Consider the following 23,809-nt stretch of genomic DNA (forward strand, 5'->3'; position numbering starts at 1 on the left):
GGTGCCACCCCGGGGGGACCCAAATATTGGCTGTAGTGGGCGCTGGAGCAGGGGGGACGGGGAGGGAGCAGCTGCTGGAGCAGGAACACCCACGGGAAATGCAGGATTAAGGGCCTGTCCTGCTGCTGCTGCTGGGCGCTGTCCGCCTCGGGGGACACTGCAGCCCTGAAGCCCGGGGAGGCCGGGGCAGGACTCGGGGAGGCCCCACAGCCACCCCGTCCCAGAACAGGAGGGACGGATGCTGCTGAAGACAGGGCTGGAGGGGCCCGTGCCCTCGGGAATGGGAACGCGGCGGTGAATAGCTGTTACCAGAGCATGCCCGTGCCCTCGGGAAAGTCACCGGGAGGGAAGGGCCGGGAGCGAGGGGTGCCCTTTGCCCCAGCGCGAGCAACGCCAGCTCCGGGAGCCCGGCCGGCAGCGGCCCCGAAGCTCCTCCCGCCGGGTCCGGTCTCTCCCTCCCGACTGCCCCCGTGCCCCGCCGCCAGCACGAGCATCCCCAAACAGGGCTGCCCCTCCCTCCCCTTCCTCCTCCTCCTCCTCCCTCCCACCGACCGGCTCCGAGCCCTGGCGCCGCGGCCGGACCAGAGCCCTCGCAGCCGCGGGGCTGGACGGGGGGAGCCGTGCCGAACCGGGCCGAACCGAACCGGGCCGGAGAGCAATCGGACCGGGGGAAATAGAGCCGATCCTCCCCGAGCCGATCCGCCCCATGCCATTCTACCGGCGGAGCGTGGCAGTGCGGGTCCGGCCGGCGGGGCCGCTGACCGATCTGCGGGACACCTGCAACCTGGCAGCCCTCGCCCTGCTGCGGCAGTTGGCCGAGCTCTGCGGCCACTCGGTCGCCCTCCTGGGGGACATCGAGGGCCACCTGCGGGCGCTGGCCCGTCGCGCCGCCCGCCTGCACCGCCGCACCTGCCGCCTGCAGTCACTGCTTCGGGGCCGACAGCTCCGCGTCGCCGCCATAGGTAGGGGACATCCACCGTGGGACGGGGTGTCCTGCGTGTCCCATCCCGGGGGGTACCGCTGCTGGGGCCGCTTCCCGCTCCGAGGGCTTCTGCTCCCTGCCCCAGTGCCGGAGGTCTATGCTGTTGCTCCTCCGACGTGGTCACCCCGTGTCCCCTTCCCGGGCAGGTGACCCACGCCAGCTCCTACTATGGGGCCCATCATCCCTGCTCCGTCCCAGCAGGGAGGTCTGGGAGAGAGGGGTGGGAATGGCAAATGCCTCACCAAGGCCCATGGTGCCAGCGGCCAGGGACCGTGCTAGGCATTGGGGTAAGGCATCATTGGGATGCTGGTGGCCAGGCTACTGTCCTGGGGTGGCACATTGGTGTGAGGCCAGGACAATCCTCCACCCTTTCCCTCTGCCTGGCCTTTATTTCCCTGCTCACAATGGGCATTCTCTAGGCTGCCAGCCAAGCATATCTCATGCTGTGTCCACAATTACTGGAGGCTGTTTTGGGAAAGTGGGGACACCAGCCTGTCAGAGCTGGTCCTTGTCACCCCCATACTGTCTCTGCCTCACGTAATCCTCGGGCAGGGGACCAAGGGGGCTGTCCTGTCAAGTGTAGGGCAGTTTTCACGTGGGGGTGTTGCATATCTGGGGAAAATGTTGGGTTGTCACCCAGGCATCCTGTCAGCTTGTCCCCTGTCCTGGCAGCCAGAGGGGTTTGGGTTCCCTCAGACCATTCCAAGCATTTCTTGGAATGCAGCACAGGCTGCTGTGCTGGGTCAGTAACAGGCAGCCCACCGTTTCAGAGGAGCTTAAAATAAGCTTGTTTTGGAGTTGTTTGTAGAAGTTTATTTTAAAGGCTTTGCAGGGCGGGGAGGGCAGTGCTGCTCCAGCATAATCTCCTGAAGCAGCGTGTTTCCCAGGCCCTTGACAGAGTGTGTTTCTGCTTTCGGCAAATCCCCTCGCAAGAGCTCCCTTGCTGCTCCGTCTGCCTGGAGCCATATACTGCCAGATACTCAGAGCTTGCATCCCGGATCCCGGGAGCGAGCAGAGCACTCAGCCTCGGCCTGGGAGCTGCATTGCTCCTGTAAATGCTGTGGACCTATCATCAGACTAAGAAGTGCCTCCCACTGTCCTGTGCATCAACCAGGACAAATGAGGAGACAGCGAGGTTTCAGTCACCCAAGCTGACCCGTCCACAGCACCAGCATGTGCCAAACCTGGCAGCAGCATCACTGTACATGCTGGACCAGTGTCTGCTGGAGGAGGAGCTGATCGTGCCGGTAACCAGATGGTCCCTCGCTGCCTGTGTCTGGCCAGCACGTTGGGACTGCTCCAGGTGGCCACAGGAGCATGGTGTGTGTGCCACCGTGGTGGCAGGGGGACAGTGTGGGGAGACAGTGGGAGATGGCATGGAGGAGATGGTGTAGGGGATACGGGGACAGTGGAGTGACGGTGTGGTGGGGAGGGGGGGATAATGGTGGAGGGATGGCTGCAGCTGCTGCTGTGGGCAGGCGGAGTGTGTAGCCCCACATTGTGTGTTCAGCTAATTCCATGCACCTGGAGTTTCCTGTGGAGAAGCACCACAGGTAGCTGCAGGTATGTGCGTAAGGCAGCAGCAAATTGTCCTCCTGTGCTACAGCTCCTCATTAGAGCCATAAATATGCATGTATGTAGATGTGGCAGGCTGGCTCAGAGATGGGGCCAGAGGTGTGTAGTGATAAAAATGCTGTGATTTATTTTGTGGGAAGAGATGGGGCAGTGTGAACAGAGCCAAGATCACAACACCTCTTCATTCCTGCTCAGTGGCACAGAGGTCTGGGAGGTTCATTTCCCCCTAAATTCTAAGGGGAGCACAGCCCATTCACCCTCTCATCTGCTCCACATCCATCCACCACTGTCCCACAGCCAGTGGGGTGCCAGAGCTTCCAGTGTGACTGAACTCACTTAGGTAAGGAGCAAAATTCTGACTGGTAATTCGGTGGAATTTCGTTTTGCTAAGTGCTCCAGTATCAGCCTTTGGTGGGGAATCAGATCACGTCTTGAGTGCGACAGGAGCTCCTTGTAAGCCCCCAGCACTGCAGGAGAGTGGTGGCTGCCCAGGGCTCTGGGAAGACACTTCCCACTGAGCTGCAGTACAGCAGGGACCCAGGAGTGAGGAGCATATGCTTAACAACACCTTGCACTGAGTTTGGGGTTTATTTTCTTCTCCGTTTTCATTTCTTGAAGAAGATCCAATGGCAAAAATCCCATTTCCCCTCTTAAAATTGAATGGATGGTAGATCACCCAGGACCAGTCATGCCCTAACACAACCTCTCCTCCACCAGCATAGGTCCAGGTGACACATCACAGCCAGCCTGGCCAGCTTGTAAGGACAGGGATGGATCAGGCTGGAGACCCAGCTGGTGAGTCCCAGGCAGGGCTGGAGACAACACCAGCACAGCACCAGCCATAGCACCTCCTTGCTGCAGACCCAGCATCATTGTGGGCTGGATTAGTTCCATCCTCTGGCTCCTCTGAGGCCACAAGGTGGGTACCAGAGACTTCTCAGGAGGTGGAAGTGCTCCAGGCATGGCCAAAGCCCAGCTGCAGGGCAGGCAGGGTGTTGGGGTGGCTGCCCATCCCTCACAGATGAGCTGGCTCCAGCTCTTGTGGGCCTGTGGTGGTTTGCCCTTCCCAAGCATGGTCTTTGTGCCACTCCAGATCCCAGATATGGGCATTCTCAGTTGGGTGACAAGCCTTTGCCTGGTTTTGGCTCCTACCAGACAGGTTTTAGAGAGATTCAAAAGCCATGGGTCTCCTCACACCACGGCTAGGGAGTTCAGGTCACCACTGCAGAGCAGGACGTGTCCATTGGTGTTTCCAGAGGCTGTGAACTGTGGGAGCTGCCTCATCCTCCTCAGGAAGGGGAGTTGCCAGTGGAGCAGTGTTGCTTCCAGATGAAGGAATCACACAGCAAAGGGCTGGGGAAACACTTGTCTGACAAGGCAGCATGGCTGTTTCCAGCAGGAGACAGCAGCCAAAGGCTCTTGGATTCCTCTGCTCTTATTCACTAGCAGTGGTGGGAGTGGGGAGGATGCATGCCTGTCCCTGGGAGCTGGGAGCATCCCTCATCCCTTGGTGTAGGGAGCCGAGAATGCCACATCTGGGCACACCAGGGCAGAGCAGGGACCAGACTTCCTGTCCCACTCCCCTTGGCACAGCCGCATCCTGGAGGGTGACACATGCCAGTAGGGCTCAGCCTCTCCCATCAGGACCCTGCAACTCCAGAAATAAATCTCAGTGAAACAGAGGATGGGGCCAGCACCAACAGCTATTCAAGGCGCAGTCCCTGAAGAGCTGCAGGATGGTTCTCTGGAAGGAACCCCAGGCTGTGCTGGCAGGAGCAGCTGTTTACTGTTCCTGCTGAAATGTGCAGCATTCCCATCCTCTGACCTCCCAGCCTTCTCTGAAACCAGCCATCGAGACAGACAGAGCCATCAGCCTGCCAGCACTGCTGTCCCTGGCACCCTCTGCTCAGCTCTCCCCTTGCTGAGCTGGGACAGATTTTTCCCCCAGATTCTGCCAGTGGGTTAAAAAAAAGGAATGAAAGAAAGAGAAAAACCTTTCTGACATGCAGGAGTTTCCTGCCAGCCTAAAGTGGCTGGTCTGTCCTTGGGATAGGGGACAGGGGCTGCAGCCATGACTGCAGTCCCAGGGATCACTCATGTGAACCTACTTGAGCCTCACTGTGACCTCACAGCTGCCTTTGTCAACAGCTGTCCATGGGGTCAGTGCCCTTCAGGCTGGAACAAAATGCCAGAAATGGTGCAGGGCTCTCACCTCAGAGCCAGAGGAAGGAGATGTCCCAAGTTCAGGGGACAAGAAGGGTCGGTTTGGAGTGAGATGTGGTCTCAGTCCACCCTGATGCTCTCTTCCCCAGCAGCCCCTACCTACCGTGGCCACAACCACCACTGTGAAGGGGCACTTAGCCACCAGGACAGGCTGCAGCCAGTGTGGAGTGAGGGTTGCTCACCCCACAGAAGTGCCAAAACCTCACAATACTCCTGAAGAGGCTCATGAGGGTCTCCCTCAGGAGGCCAGCACTGCTCATCCCAGCCACAACCCACTGCAGCCCTCCCTGCAGGGCAGAGCAGCTCCCAAAACTCGTCCAGACATCCATGACATTTTCTCTGCCTGCATTTCCCTGAGCCGGTGGTGATTTCAGTGTCAGAGGGGTGAGCACGTCTCCCCAGGCTGCTGGTGCGGGCGGGAAGTGGGATGATAACCAAGGCAGCATAGTTGGCTTGACTGCGGGAGGAAGAGTGGAGCCACACCCTCCTCTTAACAGGAACCATCTGACGGCTCAGCAAGAGATGGATGGATGGATGGATGGATGGATGGATGGATGGATGGATGGATAACACATGGCTCCCACCGGCCCTGCTCTGGCTGACAGCTGTCCTCAGCAGTGAGCTGATGGCCACTTCCCAAAAATGTGTGCTGCAGGCAACGTGAGGGGCAGGACACCCCAATCCTGCTGCCAGTAGCTCCCCACACTGCTGAAGCTCCTGCAAGGAAAGGGCAGCCCTGTCTGCGCTTTTCCAACCCCCGTGGTCACAGTTTCCTCCAGTTCCCCTGCCCGTGGGTGTGGGGTTCCTGCAGAGCCTGGCCATGCTTGGGGGGACACATGGGACATCCTGAGAGCTGATGTTGAGGATGGCATCCCCAGCTCATTCCTGCAACCTCCCTCCCACCCTGCTGGGGTTTTGTCAGGGCTGAGATTCCTGCTTGGATGGATCCAAAATTGGATGGATCCCTAATTTTAAAAAAAAGTGTTTTCACCCTTGGGTGGTGTTTTGGAGTGATTCACGTGAATGCTGAGGTGGTGGTCCTTGCTCAGGAGCTGGGCTGTGGCACTCAGGGGCAGTAGGTCCCTTGGGCACAGCGGGTCCTCAGGGCCCCCATCGCCTGGTAAGAAGTGCATGAAAGCATGAGAGAATACAGCCACTGCTGTGTGCTTGCAGCCTCACACACCCCTGATGTTTCTGATTCCTCCTGCCTGGGCCAGTCTCTCCAGAGCAAGCTTAGAAGAAACTCCACAAGCATCGACGTTCCTGGTTCTTCTTAGGAAGCACTTACAGCCCTACACTGGCTGGGAATATGGCAGCACTTACAGACCAGGAACATGGATTGGCTTCAACTATGTGTCTCCTTGGAGCTTGCATCATCCTAAAGCAGCATGTGGGATGCGTTCACCTCCGTATGGAAGCAAGAGCTGGAGCGTGCCTTGGCAGTTGGTTCTCCAGCTGTAGAGAGTTCCGTGGTGTTCCAAGGAGGCAGACGTGGGAGTGCAGGATGGCTCCCCATGGCACCTGTGCACGTTATCCATGCAGCAAGGCACCAGTGGCTGCAGGGCTGTGCTTTGGAGAGCAGATGACCTTTGGAGAGGGACAACTGACTGCTTAGGAACCCAGCAGTCCCCTGGGGATGTGTATTCAGCTCCCAGCCTGGTCTGTGCTCCCTGGGTGCCCAGTGCTGTGCCCGCTGGCCATGCCCATTGCCCTGCAGGTGCTGGCACAGGGCCAGCCACACGCCAGTCCCTGCGTCTGCGTGAGAGCCGCTGGTTGCCAGCACAAAGTCTGGATTGAGCAGGAGATGGTGCTCAATGGATCAAGGATGCTGGCAAGGAGAATCTTCTTAGCCATGCCAGTGGGCTCTGCCATCCTCCTCCTGCTCTTCCGCTGGCTGCCCACTGGGATACCGCTGGCAGGGGATCAGGGTGGCACCTCAGGCAGTGGTGGGCACATGGCTCTGCATGAGTACCCAGCAACATGGGGGGTGACCGTCCCCTGCCTGTCCACCAGAGCCTGACCCTGCACAGATGCCAGCCTGGCACAGCACAGCGTCTGGCAGCTGGTCACAGCTCCAGGAGCCAACATGGAACTGCATGGTATGGGGAGACTGAGCATGGTGGGCAGTGCGGGGATCAGGAGAGGGTCATTACTCCTTGAGTTAATTAATGGCAGCAGATCAAAGCAGACTGGGAACAAGGTAATTCCCCCTGTTAGCCAGAGAGTGGCTGTGAGTGGTCATTTCCTCCCTTCCTGGCACTCTGAGTTGCCAGCTGCATCCATATGGGGCAGGATGGCCCCAGTGTGAGCTTGGATCCGGACTCAGTGTCCCCATAGCTGGGCAGGAGGATGGGTACAGCAGGGCACCCTACATCTGCAGTGCAGAGCAAACCCCACTCATGCACGTTTGTGATTCTGTACATGTCTGAGCGTGCACATGTGGCCTGTTGCATACACGGAGGCTCCTGGCATGCTGAGGGTGCTGGGCTCTGTGCTGTCAGCACTCTTGAAAGGATGTTCCCAGGTTGTCTTGTGCTACTGTGGGGTCAGCCCTGAGACCACCTCTCCCTGTGTCAGGATTTTGCTCCAGTGCTTTCCCATCCCTCCCAGCTGGCTTTTGGGGCTGCCCAATGCCGGCACCTCTCCACTGGACAGGGCTTGTCCATCACCATGCAATCATTGCCATCCCAGGGCCTCTCACGTGGCTGTGCCCTGCAAGAAGGAAGAGCAAATCCCTGTTGCATACCCAGCATGGGGTCCCCTCTCATCCAGAGCATGAGAAGATTCTGGCCATCCCCCAGGTGTTCCCCTCCCCATAGCTGCAGCCAGCAGCCTCCTGGGTGGTCCTGGCTGTCAGGCAGAGTGTGGGCTGTCTAGGCCACCTGCAAGGGGCTGCCTGTGTGGGACCAGCTCCCTTCCTGCTGCACTGGGACCACAGCCAAGGGCAGGGGGGGATGAACAGCCACCTTCCTGACAGCCACGGGGTGCTGCCAGCCCCAGGAAACTTTCACCTGGCTGCCTGACCCCTGTTAATTACGGAATGGGCAGCTGGTACTGCCCACAGCAGCCACACAGGCTGGCAGAGCCGACGCACAGGTGGTGGGTGCCATCTCCTCTCCAGGAGAGTCACCAATTGGATCCCATGCTGTGGATCCCAGACCCACCAGAAAGATGCCAGATGGCAGGATGCTCCATTCCTGCTCAATCTCCACGGCTCCAGCACCCGCAGCAGTGATGTGTAGCTATATCTTTAAGAAGGGCCTAGGCTGGGGTGGGAGAAGCGTTTCCATCCAGCCTTTCTCCAGAAACCTGGTTCGAGTTAGTGCGAGTGAGCAACTGCCAGAGCTGGTGCTGTGGCCATTTCCCGCTACTGGCCAGGGCAACTGCCGGTCCATCCTGGCCATGGGGGCTCGGAGAAGCCACTGAGGGGTAGGGCAGCTGCCATACCCCCCTGGCCTTGGGCCCGGTGGGGAGAGGAAGAGGAGGAAGCAGAGTTGCATAAGTAAGAGATTTGTCCTTGCCTGCCTGTGGGACTCCCTGCTCCACTCCAGGAGAGCCTGGCAGCACCGCAGGACAAGGGCAGGGAGTTGTGGGTGCATGACATGGTGGCTGTCATTGCAGGTGGGTGCAGGCAGCAGGCAGCCCCAGGGCTGGCAGAGCCGCCTGCTCGGTTCCTGGCTCCTGCCTGTGCACACTGAGCAATGGGGATGGTGGTATGGGGCCAGCTGGGCGCCCGGCGCCCATCACGCGAGGGCTTGCAGGCAGGACACACCAATGGTGGCAGTGCACAGAGCCTCGGGAGGGCTGGGTGCCCTCTGCTCCCTGGCAGTGCCTGTGCCCAGCCTGACTGGATGCGTCCCTCCTCTTCCTCTCCACCCACTCGGGCTGGGACAGGAAGCATTCCCCGGGACTGCACCAGGAGGAAGGTGCACGGTGTGCCCCTGCACTGCTTCAGGCAGAGGGGCTGGGGGATCCAGTGGCAGTTTGGGGAAGATGCCAGTGCTACCCCTCGTACTCCACATCTCCCGTAAGAGGCTCATAAATGACAGGAACTAGTGATGGTGCCACGGCATGTGGTGGCAGGCTGGCTCTGCACTGTTGCCTGGCACAGCTGTTCTGGGGGGCATTCAGAGGAAGCTCTGGTGGTGTGGGTGCAGGTTGTGGAGTGATCAGGGCTGGGGTCTCTGTGTGCCCTTGGCCTGAGCCCACACACAGCTTCATGCAAACCTCTCATACTGCCAGGGATATAGCAGGGCCAGGTGACTGCACCCTCCAGCCCTGGGCAGGACAGTCAGGCCTCCAGTGCAGTCACCAGGACACAGAGCAAGGAAATATGTTGGTGCACTGAAGGAATCCCAGGAATGCAGAGCCTGGAGGGGACTTGTGGCACGAAGGTGTGACAGCAGATCCAGCCCCACACACAGATCCCCTGGCAGGCCTCAAAGGGCGGCTTGAAGGTCACCTTCAGCAGGGCAACACAAGGTGTTGCCGGTGTCCCAGCTCTGCCCTCCAGCTTGACTGGGACCCTGCCGGTGGCTCTGCTGGGACCCTGCCGGTGGCTCTGCTGGGACGTGGGACTTCTCGGAGTCCAATATAGCCCTGGGAGCAACTCCCCGTGGTGTCGGCGCGGGGCTGGGAGCCCTCGCCCTGCTCCCTGGCCCTGCTCCCTGGCGCTGGCCCAGCCCCAAGCCGTTCCCCAAGTTGTTCTCCAGTGAGCTCATCTGCCTGGCTGGTTGTGAGCTTTAATATGGCCTCTTGGCCAGAGAAAGCTCGGCCACTTAGCAAGTGTTTATGGCTTGTTCATAGCTGGGTTATATGCCAGGAGAGGGGCTGCTCTGGAAATGCAGAGCGGAGCAACTCCTGTGCTCAGGCCGGTGGGAGCCGAGACACCAGCATTTCCCCGCTCAATGTCCATGGTGGGGCTGCGCACATGGGGTGCACTCAGCCACTTGCACCTTCATGCCCTGGCACGGTGAGCCCAGTGTCCTGGATGAGATGATGAGACCCAAATCTGTCTGGCTTCCCAGGAACCTTGTGGCCAGGACAGTGCAGGCAGCCGTGTGTGCCCTTGGGGCTCAAGGAGGATGCGGAGTCTGGGGCTGCCCCGCATGAGGTGACAAGTGGCTTGGAGTGATGGGAACCTTGTGTGGCTCCATTGCGCAGGGAGCAGAACAATGGCCATGCTGTTGGATCACGGCCTCACTATCCACAGTGCTCCCCCCCCCCACCTGACACCATGTGCTGTGCTCAGCTGGGGTTTGGGGGAGTAGCAGAAAGTATTTTCTTGATGGAATTTCTGCAAACCACCCCCAATTTGCCCCAGTCCTTCACCTTCCTGGGGAGTGCAGAGGCTGCATGAGGAGGGTGGGAGCCAGCCTGTGCTGCTCTATGAGCACTCCCGGGTCCCTGTGAGCCACAGCTGCCACAGCCAAGCCTCAGCACAGGGACACAGCATGGGCACCGGGATGCCACCGTGGGGCCCCTGCACCATTGCGGCTGTCACACCCACCTGCTCCCACATCAGTCACACAAACTGCTCCTTGCACCAAGTACTGATCCAATTTGTGGCTGTTTCCATAACAACCTACCAGCGCTTTCTGGTCTTTTCTGTTGCTATAAGGATGCTGAGATCTGATGTGCCAGAGATGCTCCATCCTGGGACACAAGGACTGGGCTGAGCAATCCCAATCCTTCTTGGCTCCCAGGGGTGAAGGGCTGCACAGGTGGGAGACCTGGGCATGCTGGACAAGTTTCCCCACTCTGGGAAGGGGTTTTTTCCCCATCAGAGGGCTATGGTGAGGTTTGAACCAGGGGAAGGAACCCAAGGGCAGTAGCTGATCCCAGACTCTTGGGGGTCCCTGCATGCAGCTCAGCTTTGTGCAGTCATGGCACTGCCCGGGACACTCAGTGCCGGGAATAGGGACCTTGGAGGTGCTGCCTCCAAGACAGAGACGACCCTGTTTCTCCCTACCTGAGAAGACACCACCCCCAGGCCTGGCCCTTGCAATGTCCTGCAGCTCACACACAGGGTTCCTGACCGGACCCAGCCCCAAAGCTCTCTGCACACCTCCTGTTTTCCACTGTGCATGGATCCAAGCTGCTCTTGGAGCTGACATCTGACTCCTGGCAGAGGTCCCCGACCCCTTGCCTCCACCCGTGCCCTGCTCAGCCACCAACCCCACAGGGCCAGTGTCAGGGTCGCTACCCAGCCCCAACAAACCTGGTGTGCCCAGCCCCAGGACGTCCCATGCAGCCCCATCGCTCCAGAGGTGTCCAGACCGGGCACCACCTCATCCCCCCCCACCCCGGAGGCTGTCCAGCCCCAGGACCCCCTCCACTCATCCCTAAACCAAACAACTCCCCAGGGGCTACCCAGCCCAAGGACCCCCAACCCCATCACCCTGGGGGCTGTCCAGCCCCGGTATCTCCACACTATTGGTCTGAGGGTGCCCAGCATCGGGACCGCCCCACAATCACCCTGGTACCCCACATCACTATGCCCCCGGGGGGTGCCCAGCCCCGGTACCCCCATCCCCGCGCCGCCCCCGCCCGGCCCCCGCAGCAGCAGCCATTGGGCGCCCGTTCGGCTCCGAGGGGGCGGCGGGGCGGGGGCCGGTGCCGGTGTCGGCGGCGCCCGGCGCGGTTCGGAGCGGCACGGCGCGGAGCGGAGCGATGCGGCCCGGCCCGGCCCGGCTCGGCCCCGCGGCTCCTCCCCGCGCGGCGCGGCGGGCCCGCCGGGGGGCGGCCGGGGGGCGGCCCGGGGGCGGCGGCGCGCGGAGCCCGGGCCGAGCTGCGGCGGAGGATGGGCAACGCGCAGCGGAAGGGGCCGCGCAGCCAGCGGCGGGGCAGGATGCGCTCGGCAACAGGTACCGGCGCGGGCGGGGCGGGACTGGACCTGCGCCCCCGGGAGCACAGCCACCCCCGCGACCCCCGGCTGCGGCTGCGGCTCGGGCTGGGCTCGGGCTGCGGCTTGGTGCCCCTCCCTCCCCCAGTCCCTGTGGGTCGCTTGGAGGACACGGGCAGAGGTCACCCCGGCCGAGGCTTGGCCTCCCGGCGGGGACGGCGCAGGATGGGGCTGACGGTGGGGCCACCGCGGTCCCCCAGAGTGTGGGACAGGTGCTGGCCCGTACCCCGAGCTGCGGGGAGCCAGCCCCGAGTTGCAGGGACCCAGCCTCATGCAGTGGGGAACTAGCCCCGAGGTGTGGGGTGCCGGTCCCAAGCATTGGGGAGCCAAGCCTGGGCATGGGAATCCAGCCCCATGGTGTGGAGAGCCAGCCCCAGGCAGTGGGGAGCCGGCCCTGGGGACAGGGATTCAGCCCCATGGTGTGGAGAGCCAGCCCTGGCAGTGAGGAGCCCCTGTACTTGCTGTCCCCGGAGCTGCCCCCTCCCACCCCAGGCAGGGAGCCCAGTGCCTGTGTAACCCCTGCACCCGAGCTCTCTTCTCCCACACATCGCAGTGGTGGTGGGTGTCTGGGGGCTCTCGTACCACAAACAATCTTAGGGAGGCGGACAGCCCTGCAGTTCCACAGGGAGTATTTTGAGAGGGAGCGGAGGACTCACTTGGAGCTGGGAGCAGGCAGTGAGGGCAGGTGCCCTCTGTGGAAGCTGGATCAGACAAGCAGGACCTGTCTGGTTGCTCCTTTATCCCCATGTAGCTGGTCCAGGCAGTTCAGCAACCCTTCCCAGTGCGCCAGCTCTTTTTCCAGCCCAACTCCTGGGAATGCCAGAAGAGCTGGAAGCTGGGGTTTGCCATGACTCCTGTTGCCAGGCCTGTAAGAGCTCTGGAGCCCCAGAGTGCAGCATGCTGGGCTCTGCTGGCCCCAGCTCCTGCTGTCCTTTCCCTGCCTGCTGGCTTGGAGTGGGACACAGCCGTGTGGGCAGCAGCAGGGAGCTGCCAGCCTTGGGAGAGACCTCAGGAAGATTGCTTAGAAACTGCAGGAGAATGGGGACTGCTTGTCACAGCCCAAATGACTGTCATAGCTTAATAATCAGTGGGCAGAGAGGGTGGCAGCACAGCCTGATGCTGTCTAATTTTGCAACTGCTGTTGTAGCAGTGGGTGCAAAGCACCGAAATGGGGCACAAGAAGTTCGGGTTGCACAGGAGGGGAGCAGGAGAGATGCTGAGCTGTGGGTGAGGCATATGGGGCTGGTCGGTATCCATCACAGCACCCTTGGCTCTCCCCCTGGGGGCATGGGAAGTGGGCAGTGATTGGTGCGGGACTCAGAGCGACCGTGGGAAGCTGGCCTGTCCCCTACCGGGAGACAGGCAGTGCCCAGCCCGCAGGATGCTGGCCTGCAGGTCCTAAAGGATGAGGGATGCTGTGCCAGCCAGTACTCAGCACATTGCCCTTGGCCCCTATTTGCAGGCATGGAAGGTGAGCAGTGCCTGGACCATCAGATGCTGCTCTGCTCCCTGCCTGCCTCTCCCACCTGGTGCCACTCAGAGAGGAGAACTAATCACACTTCTGTATTGTCAAAGGAGTTCTTGGAGCTGCGGGAAGGGCCCAAGGGGGATTGTGGGGCCAGGCCCTGGCCAGAGCTGGTTCATCTCTGTCCTCAGGCGCAGGTCACATCTCCCTGCTAGCCTGGAGATGTCCAGCAGATCTCCCTCTGGCACCTGGTCTCCATGGGGAGACCTGCATCTGGCTGCTGGGGGAAGGGAGGAGTGGGATTTGGCACTGCATAGCTTGAAACTCGTCCTGGGTGTACAGCTCAAGCAAATACTTGGATGCTCACAGGGCTGCTGGGACGTCAGTGCCTGAGGCATTCCTGAGCAATTGCATGCAGGCTTTCATGCAGGGAGGTGGCAGCAGGTCCAGGCTGGAGCTTATCTGCCAAAGGGGAGGGAGCTGAGGCTCCACAAGGAGCAGCCTTGTTGTAGGTGTGGGTTGCTGGTGGGGTCGATGTGGCAGCAAGAGAGTAGGGCAGTGACCTGCTGTACTGGGATGCACCTTGTCTCACTTCAGGCAGGGTCATCCTTCTGCCCTGTGTATGGGGAGCATACAGAAGGGACTTATGCCGCATCTCAGATCCAGGATGCAGCCCTCCTCGTGGCCCATCAGGCTGGGAATAGCTGCATCAATCTGGAGCGAGTGACCCCTCGCTCTGCCCTCTTGACCTGTACACATCTCTGTAGCTCCTGTGCCACTTGTGGGGGCCTGCAGCCTCCTGCACTCCTTCCTCCCATGCCAGAGGAGCCGAGTAGGACGAGCCCCAGCCACTGGCTTGCGTGTGTAATGATGTTTGGAGCGGCCCCTCGGAGCAGGCAGCATCCTTGTGGGCTGCTGTCACAGCTGTGATGGCTTTTCAGGTCTTTGCCTGGCAGTCCAGTGGGCTGGGAGGCAGCTCTCCAGTTACTGCATCTCTCTTCACTGGCACTACAGCTGCAGGATGGGTCCCAGAGGAAGCACTGGCCATGGAGGAAGGTGTCTCCCTGTCTATCAGAGCCATGTGTCTGGGTTGCCAGGGGAAAATGAGCTCTGCTGGTATTTGCCATCCTTCACTCATCCCGTCATTTGGGTCTGCAGCATCACTGGATGCCTGACATGGGGTGGGTGGGTGGCAAGCCCAGCCCCTGGCAAGGCATGTGCTCCACATGCTGCCCCCACAGCCCCAAAGCCACTTCCTGAATTAAGCCTGGGCTTGGGGCAGCATTTCATGCTCCACTGCAGCCCTGGCTCCCAAGAGCCTGCATCCTCTGAGAGAAACCAGCTCAACTTTACAAGCCCTGAGGCACTGGGAAAGTGCTCCTTGAGGAGCCTTTGCTCCAGGCTTTGGAAAGAGCTGAAGTGAGAGGAAGCTCTGGCAGCTCCCAGGTCAAAGCCAGGGGAATTCAGAAGGGCCCCTGGTGTTGTTAGCTGTAAGGACTGGGGGAGCTTGGCTCAGCCAAGCCAGGGGCAGCGACAGGCTCCAGGCAATGGTTTCCCTGTGAGGATTCTTTTGGCTGCTCCATGTAAGAATGGCCATGCTCTGCTGGGAAGACAGCCATGTGCTGTGTCCCCCACATCACCCATCACTCTCAGATGGTGCTCCAGCCACAGCAAGGGGATGTTTTGTCTCCGTTACCCTGTCTAGCTTGGGGGGTCCTGCCTGTCCTGGCTAAAGCCCCCCTTTCCAGGTGCTGCAGCAGGGATGCACAGAGAGGGATGTGCATCCACCACAGGACCCGGGGTGACCCACTGTGAGGGTGGGTGGATGGGGGACGGGCTATGCAGAGCCACGGTCCCTCCACCATCCCTCCCCAGGGAAGGAAGAGGGGCCGGGGCTGGGACAATAGGCTGTGGCGCTGACTCAAACAGCCAGTTCCTGGTCACTTCCTCTCCCCGCAGGAGCGGGAGGCAGTGAGGACACGGGGGAAGCTCAGTGCTCCTGGCCTGGTTTGAGGCAGGAGCTCCTGGGTGGCCGCAGCGAGCACCCTCCCCCAGCACACACAGCCATGGCCAAGGTGGAGTGGCTCCTAGCACCCTGGCACCGGGCAGGTAAGGCAGGCAGCAGGGCAGCGCTGGGGTGGGCAGTGGGGGCAGTGGGATCTGCAGGTACTGCTCGCTTTGCTGGGCAGGACCCTAGCCTGGGGACAGCTGTTGGGCACAGACCCTCTGGAGGCCATACAATAGCCCCAGGGTCAGTGCTGTCCAGCAGTACCAGTCTTGTCCCACCTTTCCCAGACTGACCTGAGCTGTGTAGTGTCCTTGTCACTTTTAAATCCTTCTGCCATTCCCCAGCCTGGTGGAGTGTCCTTGCTCTGACAAAGCAAGAAAAATACGGAGTGTCCCAGCCCACATGTCCCTCTGACCACTCCTTAGTCCTGCAGGGACAGATCCTGCCTGTCCCAGTGGCACTGTGCCCTCCTGGCAGATCCCATGTGCTGGTGGCAGCAGGATGGAGGACCATGGGACCATGGCACCGTGGGTTGACGCTAACATCACAGCCACCCAGGACCCTTGCTGTTGTCACTGCTCTTGTTCCTGCTGTAGCTGATTTCAGGTGTCAGGCCCCTTTGTCCTGGAGCCTCTGGCTGCATTCCCCTCTCAGGCGACTTCCTCACATTGTCCCAGCCCCGCGGAGTGTAAAACCAGCCGGGCACAGGGGAAGCCGCGCTTTCCTGGAAGGACCCCTCTGGAAGCAGCCTCTCTGGCACAGGCAGCCCACACACTGGGTAAAGTGGTGAGCACTGCCTGGGCTTCCATGTGCTACTGAACAGTCCTAGCCAGGTTGGGGACGTCACCATGGGAAGGCTGGTGGGCAGTTGGCCATGGCCAACCTGTGCCCAGTGGGTACCCTTGGCCATGACACTACGATGCCAGGTTGCCAGGAGCAGCTGAGGCTGACAGGTTGCCATGCCAGGCTTCCTGAGGCTCTCAGGAAAGACTTGTGCTTGAATTTTTGCTGGGAAGCACAGGAGAGTGAGGGTTGCAGTATGAGGAGGCTGCCAGGGAGCCGCAGCAGGGCAGGGAGAGGGCTCTGGGCACTCGTCTTGCTGCCCATGGTGGAGAGCTTGGTGCAGGAATCTTGATCCAGCCAGACTCTGGGGCCCCAGTGCCTGCCCCAGTGCTGCTGCTCCGTCTCCGGGAGCAGTGGGTCTCGGCCCTTTGTCGGGGAGCAGCCTGAGTCCACCTTGGCTGGCGCGGTCCCCAGCCAAGCCCTGCTGCCCGCACGGCTGTGGGCAGTTCCCATTCCCGCAGCATGGGCAAATGGCACACTGGGCTCCTCCTGGGCCAGCCTTGCTGGCCAAATCCTGCAGCACATGCACCTCCCCTCCTGCCAAAACTCCCTTACCAGGACCCATTGTGCTGTCAGGACCTAATATCCTTGCATACTGCAACTTTGAGTCCTGCCAATGGACAGGGACATTATTGACTGGTTTGCTCCTAGTGGTTTTCATGGAAACCTCTCACATAATCCAGCCTTCTTGCCCTGAGTTGAGGGACCCCCACAGCTGCCAAACCCGCCCACCACCAGCAACATCTGCAGTGCCCTTATCTCCCATCAGTACAAAAATCAGCTGATTCCTTGTTAAACAGGGAGCTTGGAAGAGCTGAAAGTCTCTGGCAGATCCGATGTGTCAAGACAGTATCATTTCTCAGTGCCTGTGGTCCTGCTGGGCACCTGTGTGGGAAAACAGGGACACGTTGTACCAGGGTCCTGGCATAGCCACACCGGGGTCTGGGCATGGCATCCCTGAAAGGCTTACAGCCCCTCTGGCCTCAGCCACCAGCACGTCAGACACCTGTGCAGGTGGCCCTACCTCACCAGGGGCTTGGAGCTGTGCCTCCAGACATATGACAGAGGGAGGTGTTTTGGAGAGGGTCAGATTTGGACAGGGCACAGTCTCTCAGCTTTCCCAGTGAGGGCTCATCCCGGACACAGCATGTGAAAGTGGCACACAGGACAAGTCTGCTCAGTGAGCACCACTGTCTTGTGGCACTGGGCCTGAGGGTGTCAGCAGGGTGTCACTTTGGGATTTCATTCAGACCTGGGTGGGCCTCTGGTCCTGGAGCTGCTGTGCACACGGATGCCACTCCACATCCCACAGGGAGCTGGCCCGGCAGGTCTGGTTCAGCAGGGGGTGAGCTTGGGACAGAAGGTATTTCCATGGCCGCTGCCAGGTCCCTCTGTTTGCTCTATTCTCTTCCTCTCCACTCGCCATGGAGCAGCATGTGCCTGGCTCCACACCACGGGAATGTCACCAAGCCACACGCGCCGGCAATGAGCAGTCCAGTACCAGTGGCAGGCCACGGCGCTTGCTTGAAGCCGGTGGCATACGGTAACAGCACTGCGGCACACGGCTCCGGCCAGCGGGCTTGGGTTGCTGTCAGGATTGGTCTCAGTCCCCAGGTTCACTGCCCTCGCCCTCCGGCATGCTTGGTGCTCCAGACCGGCGGCAGCAGTTGCCGCTGTGCCTGTACCCGTTGCCATGGCTGCTCTGCTGATGGCGCATCGCCTGCTGCTGCCGTTACATCATTCCTGCCAGAGCTTCACGCTGGCAGAGAGGGTCCGAGCGGCTCCAGACGCATCCCCGGCATCTCCCATGCGTGGGGAGCGAGCCTGAGAGGGAAAAGTTTGGCGGTGAATTCACAAATGAGAGGCATCGTCTCACAGGAACTTCAGCCTGGATTGAAACAGCTCTGATGGCTCTGTCAAATATCTCCCTGTGGATTCGGGATGCCTGGGCTGTGGGTGAGTAGGGATGCTGGCACAGAGCCGGGGTGACTCAGGAGATACTGAGGGGCTGGGGGTCCTGCAGGGATGCTCTTCCTGCAGGAGAGAGTGGAGTGGAGCACAGCTTCTCTTCAAGCAAGATTCCCTGCAATTCAAGCTTGGTCCTTGTGTATCCACCATGGCCGCAACGCCCCGAGCCTGGACACTGGTTCATGCTCAGCAGGACTCTGAGGCTGCAGCATCTGCTGCAGCTGATGGTGCTGACTCTGGGAACATCCCAGGCAGATGTCCATCAGCAGGCAGAGTAGGGGATGCTGCCTGCTCCTTTCTGCAAGCCCTGGGGCCAGGAGGATGCCTGGTGCCAGCAGAAGTATGGTGAACCCCCCCACCAGCTGTGCCTCAGTTTCCCTCAGCAGCAAGGCTGGCCAGGCTCAGGTCAAGACCTCTGGGGTTGGTGGGATGGAGCTGTCCCTCAGGCTCTGCTGTCCCAGGTCGCCCTTCACCTCCCCCAGGCATTCGCCACCGGGTGGGAGCTCCTCAGAGGTATTTTGTGCTCTGAGCCTGTCTCTAATAAGCATGGCAGGAGGGTCACTGCCAAGGGCATTGGAGCTCAGCTGTACTATCCTCTCCAGCTGCTGGGTCATCCCGCTGGACGCTCCTGCTCGGATGGGGCATCCCATGCCCACAGATGGGAGTGGCTTCCACAGACACTTCCAACCTGCCACTGTACTGAGCCTGCATCAGATTGCTCCCAAATACTGCCTGTTCCTTGGGATCACTGTGGCAGTGGCACTGAATCAGGACTGCCAGCTCCTTACACCACATCGCCAAGCTGCCATGTGGTAGTGGGCTGTGCCACTCCCAAAACACCCTCAGAGCCACTGCTCCCAAAACACCCTCGGTGTGGCTGCTCCCAGGGAGCCAAAGCCTTGGGGTGCTACTCTGGCACAGTGCTGTCCTTGCGGTGCAAGTTTGGGGCATCTGGGTGCTAGAAAAGTGCTCGGTTCATCCGTTCTTGTCCCCACCCCTTCTCCCCAGCTGGGAAGATGGATCCCATGATGCCCATGCCTTGGTGATGCCAGCACCTCGGCAATGCCAGCGCCTCAGCAGTGCCGGTGCCACTGCCCATAGCAGCTCAGGACTGCACTGTGGCACTCACAGTCCCAAATGAGCACGTGTTAGTAAAGAGGGGGAAGCTCCATGGTGCAGGACCCCCAGCACTGCGTGTTCCCCTTCTGCAGGGCAGGGTGCTGGGCGTGGGTGCTGCCACATTTCCGCCGCGCCCAGGGCGGCCCTGGGTTTGGTGCTGCGGTTTGCCCACGTGGTTGGTGCCCAGGGGTGGATGCCAGGGGTGACCCAGCATCAGGGCTGAGGCACAGAGGTGAGCTCCCGTACTCCGGGGAGGGCAGCAGGGGCTTGGAGAGGTGCAGGGGCAGCAGGGAGCTGCTCAGGGTGTCCCTGAGTCATTGGTGGGGAGTGGCTGCAAGGGAATATATGGGCAGAAGGTGAGGAGCATCAGCTATGCTCTAGTTAAAGGCTGGGGCTGTGTGAGCCAGGCAGGGGTACAGCAAGCCAGGATTTGGGGTGCACTGTTTTGGGGTATTCTCAAAAATAGCAAGGCCATGGGAGAACCCCCACCTTGCGAAAAACAGCAGGTTGGGGTCTGGGGTCTGCAGAGGTGAAGGTGTGGTCTCTGCCCCTGGCACTGTGGGTCAGGTTTTTGGGGAGATGCCCAACGTTGCCTTGTGCATGGCACACACAGGCACACATGCACCCCAACACCTCTTGGTTGATATGGAAACAAGTCAAATTATTTAAAGCAGGAAGAAGGGGAAAAAAAAGGAAAAAACACGGTGTTAAGGCCCGTTGTTATGGAAACACAAATTATAAAAGTAACTAGGCTGGGGACATGGCACCTTGCTTTGGGGTGCTGGGCATTGTGCGGGCCCCATCAGCTGGAAGAAGGTCGGCCATGAGGACACCTAGGGGCATGAGAGTATTGTAGGCAGGAGGGCGTCCAGGGGAAGGAAGGCAATTGGGGGCAGGATGGCACCATGATGAGCAGCAGGGGGGATGCTCATGATGCAGTGCAGGTGAGCTGGGCCACAGCTGCCTGACCACTGGAGGCAGAGGGAAATGTGGCTTGTGCTGGGGGTCCCACATCTGTTTTGGGGCCATTTCCCTTCCCAGGTGAGATTGCTGCTGCTGTGTCAGCTGGGGCCTGGCGTGGAGCAGGCTTTGGCAGCAGGGCAGTGGCGTTTTCCTGGGGATGGACACCGCACTGCCGGTGGCAGAGGGGAAGTATTTGTCACACACTGGTAATCGGAGCATCTCAACTGATGGGGATGGGAACAAGGACCATGCACCACAGGATGAGCCCTGAATCCCCAGGGATGAGACTCTGGTCATCCATATCTCTCACAGAGGCCCACTCTGTGCCCGGCGGGGTGCGGATGCCATTGGAGGCAGCGTGGCACTCCCTTGGCTCCGTGCTGGGTACAAACCCACATCCACTCAGGGCAGCAGTGCTGGGGCCGTGGTGTTTCCATGGCAAAGCATGTTTGTGGGAGCAGTGCTCAGCTCCCCACAGGGCCAATTCACTGCTGAGCTCTGATCCTGCTCCCAGGGACTTTTCCAAACATAGGGGTGTTTCAGAGGGTCTGAGCAGTCCTCACCAAGGTTTCCTTCTCTGGAAAGCTTCAGGGGTGTCCACGCCAGGGCAGGGCATGTGAGTCCCAAGCTGCAGTGCAATGGAAGCAATGGGTCCCTTTCTCTTGCCTTTCAGCTGCAACTTCTGCTCTTCTGCAGCCAGGGTGTTGGTCCACCAGAGCGTGCAGTGTTTCCTGCGTCCGGGTGCGGTTAGGCACGGGTGGCAAGGCCGGCTTCCTTCCCCAGTTTCACCCAGCTCCCTTCTTGGCAGCCCTCAGGGACAGTGAGGAAAGCCCCTTGCTTTCCACCAAAGTGGTGGCAATGATGAGTGCTGGTCGCAGCAGGCAGCAGCCTGCCGGGGTGGGACACAGCCAGATCCCAGCATTACTGGAGAGCTAGGGTGGGATGAGTGCTGTGCTGGCACGGTGTTATCCCACAGCAGCACCCGCAGGGAAGCTCCCACCTGTCTCTGATCCCACTCTCTCCTGCCTGCAGCCACCTCTAACCTGGACCTTGAGAGCAAGAAAGTCACCCCCACCAAGCTGCCATGGCAGCAGCCCGTGAATGTCTTCCTGGCAGCTGGGCGCCCACCAGGCATGGAGCAGCTGCACCAGGAGGCCCAGCTCAACCTCCAGAGCTTGCTGCAGGGTAAGCAGGGAGGGGGGCTGGGGTGGGCTGGGTGAGGGTGATGGGTGGGTGCTGCCCTGACTATGTGACCACCATGAGACTGTGAGCTCATCTCCCACACGCATGTCTAAGCCACTCCTCAGACTTCACCAGGCTGTAGGAGTTGGATTCTAGGGAGTCCCAGCCTCCAGTAGCCCCTTGACGATCTCTGCTTCCAAATCACTGCTGCAGGTGCCAAAGCAACTGGGACCAAGATTGCCAGCTGGCGCCGCTGGGGCCACCAGGGCACCCACAAGCCCCACCACAACACAGTCCTGCTCACGAGGGCCTCAGGGACCTGCCACTGATCTGCCTAACTGGATCAACATGGCCAGTGGTTTTGTTTCCTTCCAATCTCTGGCCCAGGCTGTCACGCGGCCCTGGCTCAGATGCTCCTCAGGCATCAGATGAGATCAGCAGCCCGGCTATCCCCCAGCTTGTAATCTCATTAAGTCAGCCTGAGCAGCCTTGCTTTCCACCAGTCCACAGCCACCAGCATTAATTAGCTAAACAATTACAGGATGGGGACACACTGAGTTCCTGGCTGTCCCCCGTAAGGCTGTTTCCCAGTGAGACCCACCGCATCCCGACAGCCCCCCAGGAGGAATGGGGCCAGTTGCTGGGATCTTTGTGCTGCTTCAGTTCCCCGAGAATCTCCTTGGGGTCTCCCTTCCTCACCTTCTGAGCTGCCTGTCCTGAGCAGGGATGGCCAGCTAGGCTGGGGACAGCCAGAGGGAACAAGCACTATCTCTTCACCTGTCTGCTGCTCTGGGATCTGGTAGCAGGAGCAAGGTCTCAGCTGCCATTTTTCTTGCAGAGGAATATGAGGAGCAGTACACTGAGAGCAGGGTCACTGGGCAGACCTTCCGTGCTGCTGGTCACCTGCCCTCTGACACCTCCCCCGAACCATCACCTCAACCCCCATCTGCCAAGCGCCTCGAGTTTGTGCTTATGGTGAGTTCTGGGGTGGCAGGGCGGGCAGCAAGTCCGTGGTTGTGTTCCACCCTTGTCCCTTTGGTGGCTGATGTGCCTTTCTCCCCGTAGCCCCCAAGCCAACGAGCGGCCGAAGAGGAGAGAACCAGCAGCACTGTGCTCAGTGCTCGGACCCCTGCCACCTCCTTGAGCCTCCCCACCAGCCCGGACAAGCAGCCCTCCCAGCCCAGGGCCTTCCCCCTGCCCTCCATGGAGGAGAAGCAGTGGCACCAGCCCAGCTCCATCCAGACCAACATTGTCCCCATCAATGTCTCGGGTAGGGCAGCATCGCATGGTGCGGCAGGGGGACATGTGGTGCAGGCATAGATGTGCCCCAGCAGCCATCTGGGGCAGGGGGTGGTTGGTGGGAGGGGGCTGGGGCTGTGAGCTCTGTCCCTGTGGGTTAGGTGGGCACCAGGGCAGAGAAGGGACAGCAAGGCCACACTGGCATCCATCATTCCCGGCCATCTCTTGTGCCATCTGCAGCTTTGCACATCTGGTCCACTGGCCGTGCTGCTGGCAGGTCTCACATCCCTGATGTAATGCCCAGCTAGCCAGGTCTGTTGTCACCTGGTCTCTCACCACACGTTGTGTTCCCGGCCTGTCTCACCTTCCTCCCCTGTCTGTCCTCTCAGGGCTGCATCTAGCAGCAGTGCAGTCCTGCCCAGTCCTTGCAGGTGCCACACTCTGCCCTAGGTCAGAGTCTGGGGCTGGTAGCTGGGCAAGGTGCCCCTCTGAAGGGCAGAGGTGTCTGTCCGCCCTTTCCCTCTGCTATGAAGAGCTGTGCCAGGGCCACACGGGTCCCTCTCCATGCCTCATGTACACATCGGCAGTCTGGCTCAGCACAGTGGTGTGGTAGAGTCTGGCCTCACCAGCACAGACCAGTGCCTGTTGTGCAGTGCAGGGCCAGTCTCTGCAGCTTTCCATCCACCCCACCTCCATCTGCAGCATTTCCCACTGTGCCTCCATCTACCCTGTGCTCAGCCCACACAGCTCACAGCATCCTCCTGCCATCGCACACTCCCACCTGTGTCACCATCCCAGGTGGGGAACACACAGAGGACATGGGTGACAGAGGGGGCCAAGCTCCCACCCTGGCAGCGGCTCCCGGCACCACGGCGTACCGCTGTTTGTTTTGGCTACAGGGCAGCACTTTGCTAGGCACGCGAGTGCTCATCACTCCCTGTATAACACAGAGACAGCGATGAACCCAAAGTCCACCCTGCGGCGTAGACGGACCATTATTGGATTCCCTAACCTGTCCCTGCGAGACCAAGGTGATGGCAAGAACCGCGCAGGCAGCACCTGGGCAGGGCTGACACTCCCCAGAGCTGCCCCAATGAGCAGCACAGCCATTGTGGGCCTGGCAGCCAGCCCAGGCACAGACGAGCTCCCAGGGTCACCCCGATCATGGGGAGGTGCAGGCACCACAGTGTGCCCTCCCAAGGCACCAATGTGCTGGGCATGCTGGTGACACCAGGCTGGCCTGGGGCTGGCATGACCCTTCACCCTGAGTCAGGGTCCTGAGACAGGAGTTACCCAGCCTCAGCTCCAAGAGCTCTCTGTGCCCACCTTCCCTGTGGG

The 23,809-nt window shown here is 60.4% G+C and overlaps 1 protein-coding gene across 4 annotated transcripts in view; it reads left to right on the forward strand.

The window, feature by feature from the left end:
* Positions 1–571: 571 nt before the first annotated feature.
* NHSL2 (NHS like 2) overlaps positions 572–23,809 on the forward strand; it is a 29,403-nt gene continuing 6,165 nt past the window's right edge. The window contains exons 1-5 of one of the 4 annotated variants that reach the window (XM_085060797.1): positions 572–962; positions 21,083–21,235; positions 22,071–22,207; positions 22,298–22,502; positions 23,371–23,502. In XM_085060797.1, the coding sequence (XP_084916923.1) occupies positions 707–962; positions 21,083–21,235; positions 22,071–22,207; positions 22,298–22,502; positions 23,371–23,502 (883 nt within the window). In that variant the 5' untranslated portion in view covers positions 572–706. Of the gene's footprint in view, positions 963–14,233; positions 15,259–15,322; positions 17,957–17,987; positions 19,320–21,082; positions 21,236–22,070; positions 22,208–22,297; positions 22,503–23,370; positions 23,503–23,809 lie in introns of those variants that run through there. The other 3 variants (XM_085060800.1, XM_085060799.1, XM_085060798.1) reach the window with 3 other exon arrangements.

The sequence above is a fragment of the Lichenostomus cassidix genome, chromosome 4A (assembly GCF_008360975.1).
Source record: "Lichenostomus cassidix isolate B80296 chromosome 4A, HeHo_3.0, whole genome shotgun sequence".
NCBI classification, from domain to species: domain Eukaryota; kingdom Metazoa; phylum Chordata; class Aves; order Passeriformes; family Meliphagidae; genus Lichenostomus; species Lichenostomus cassidix.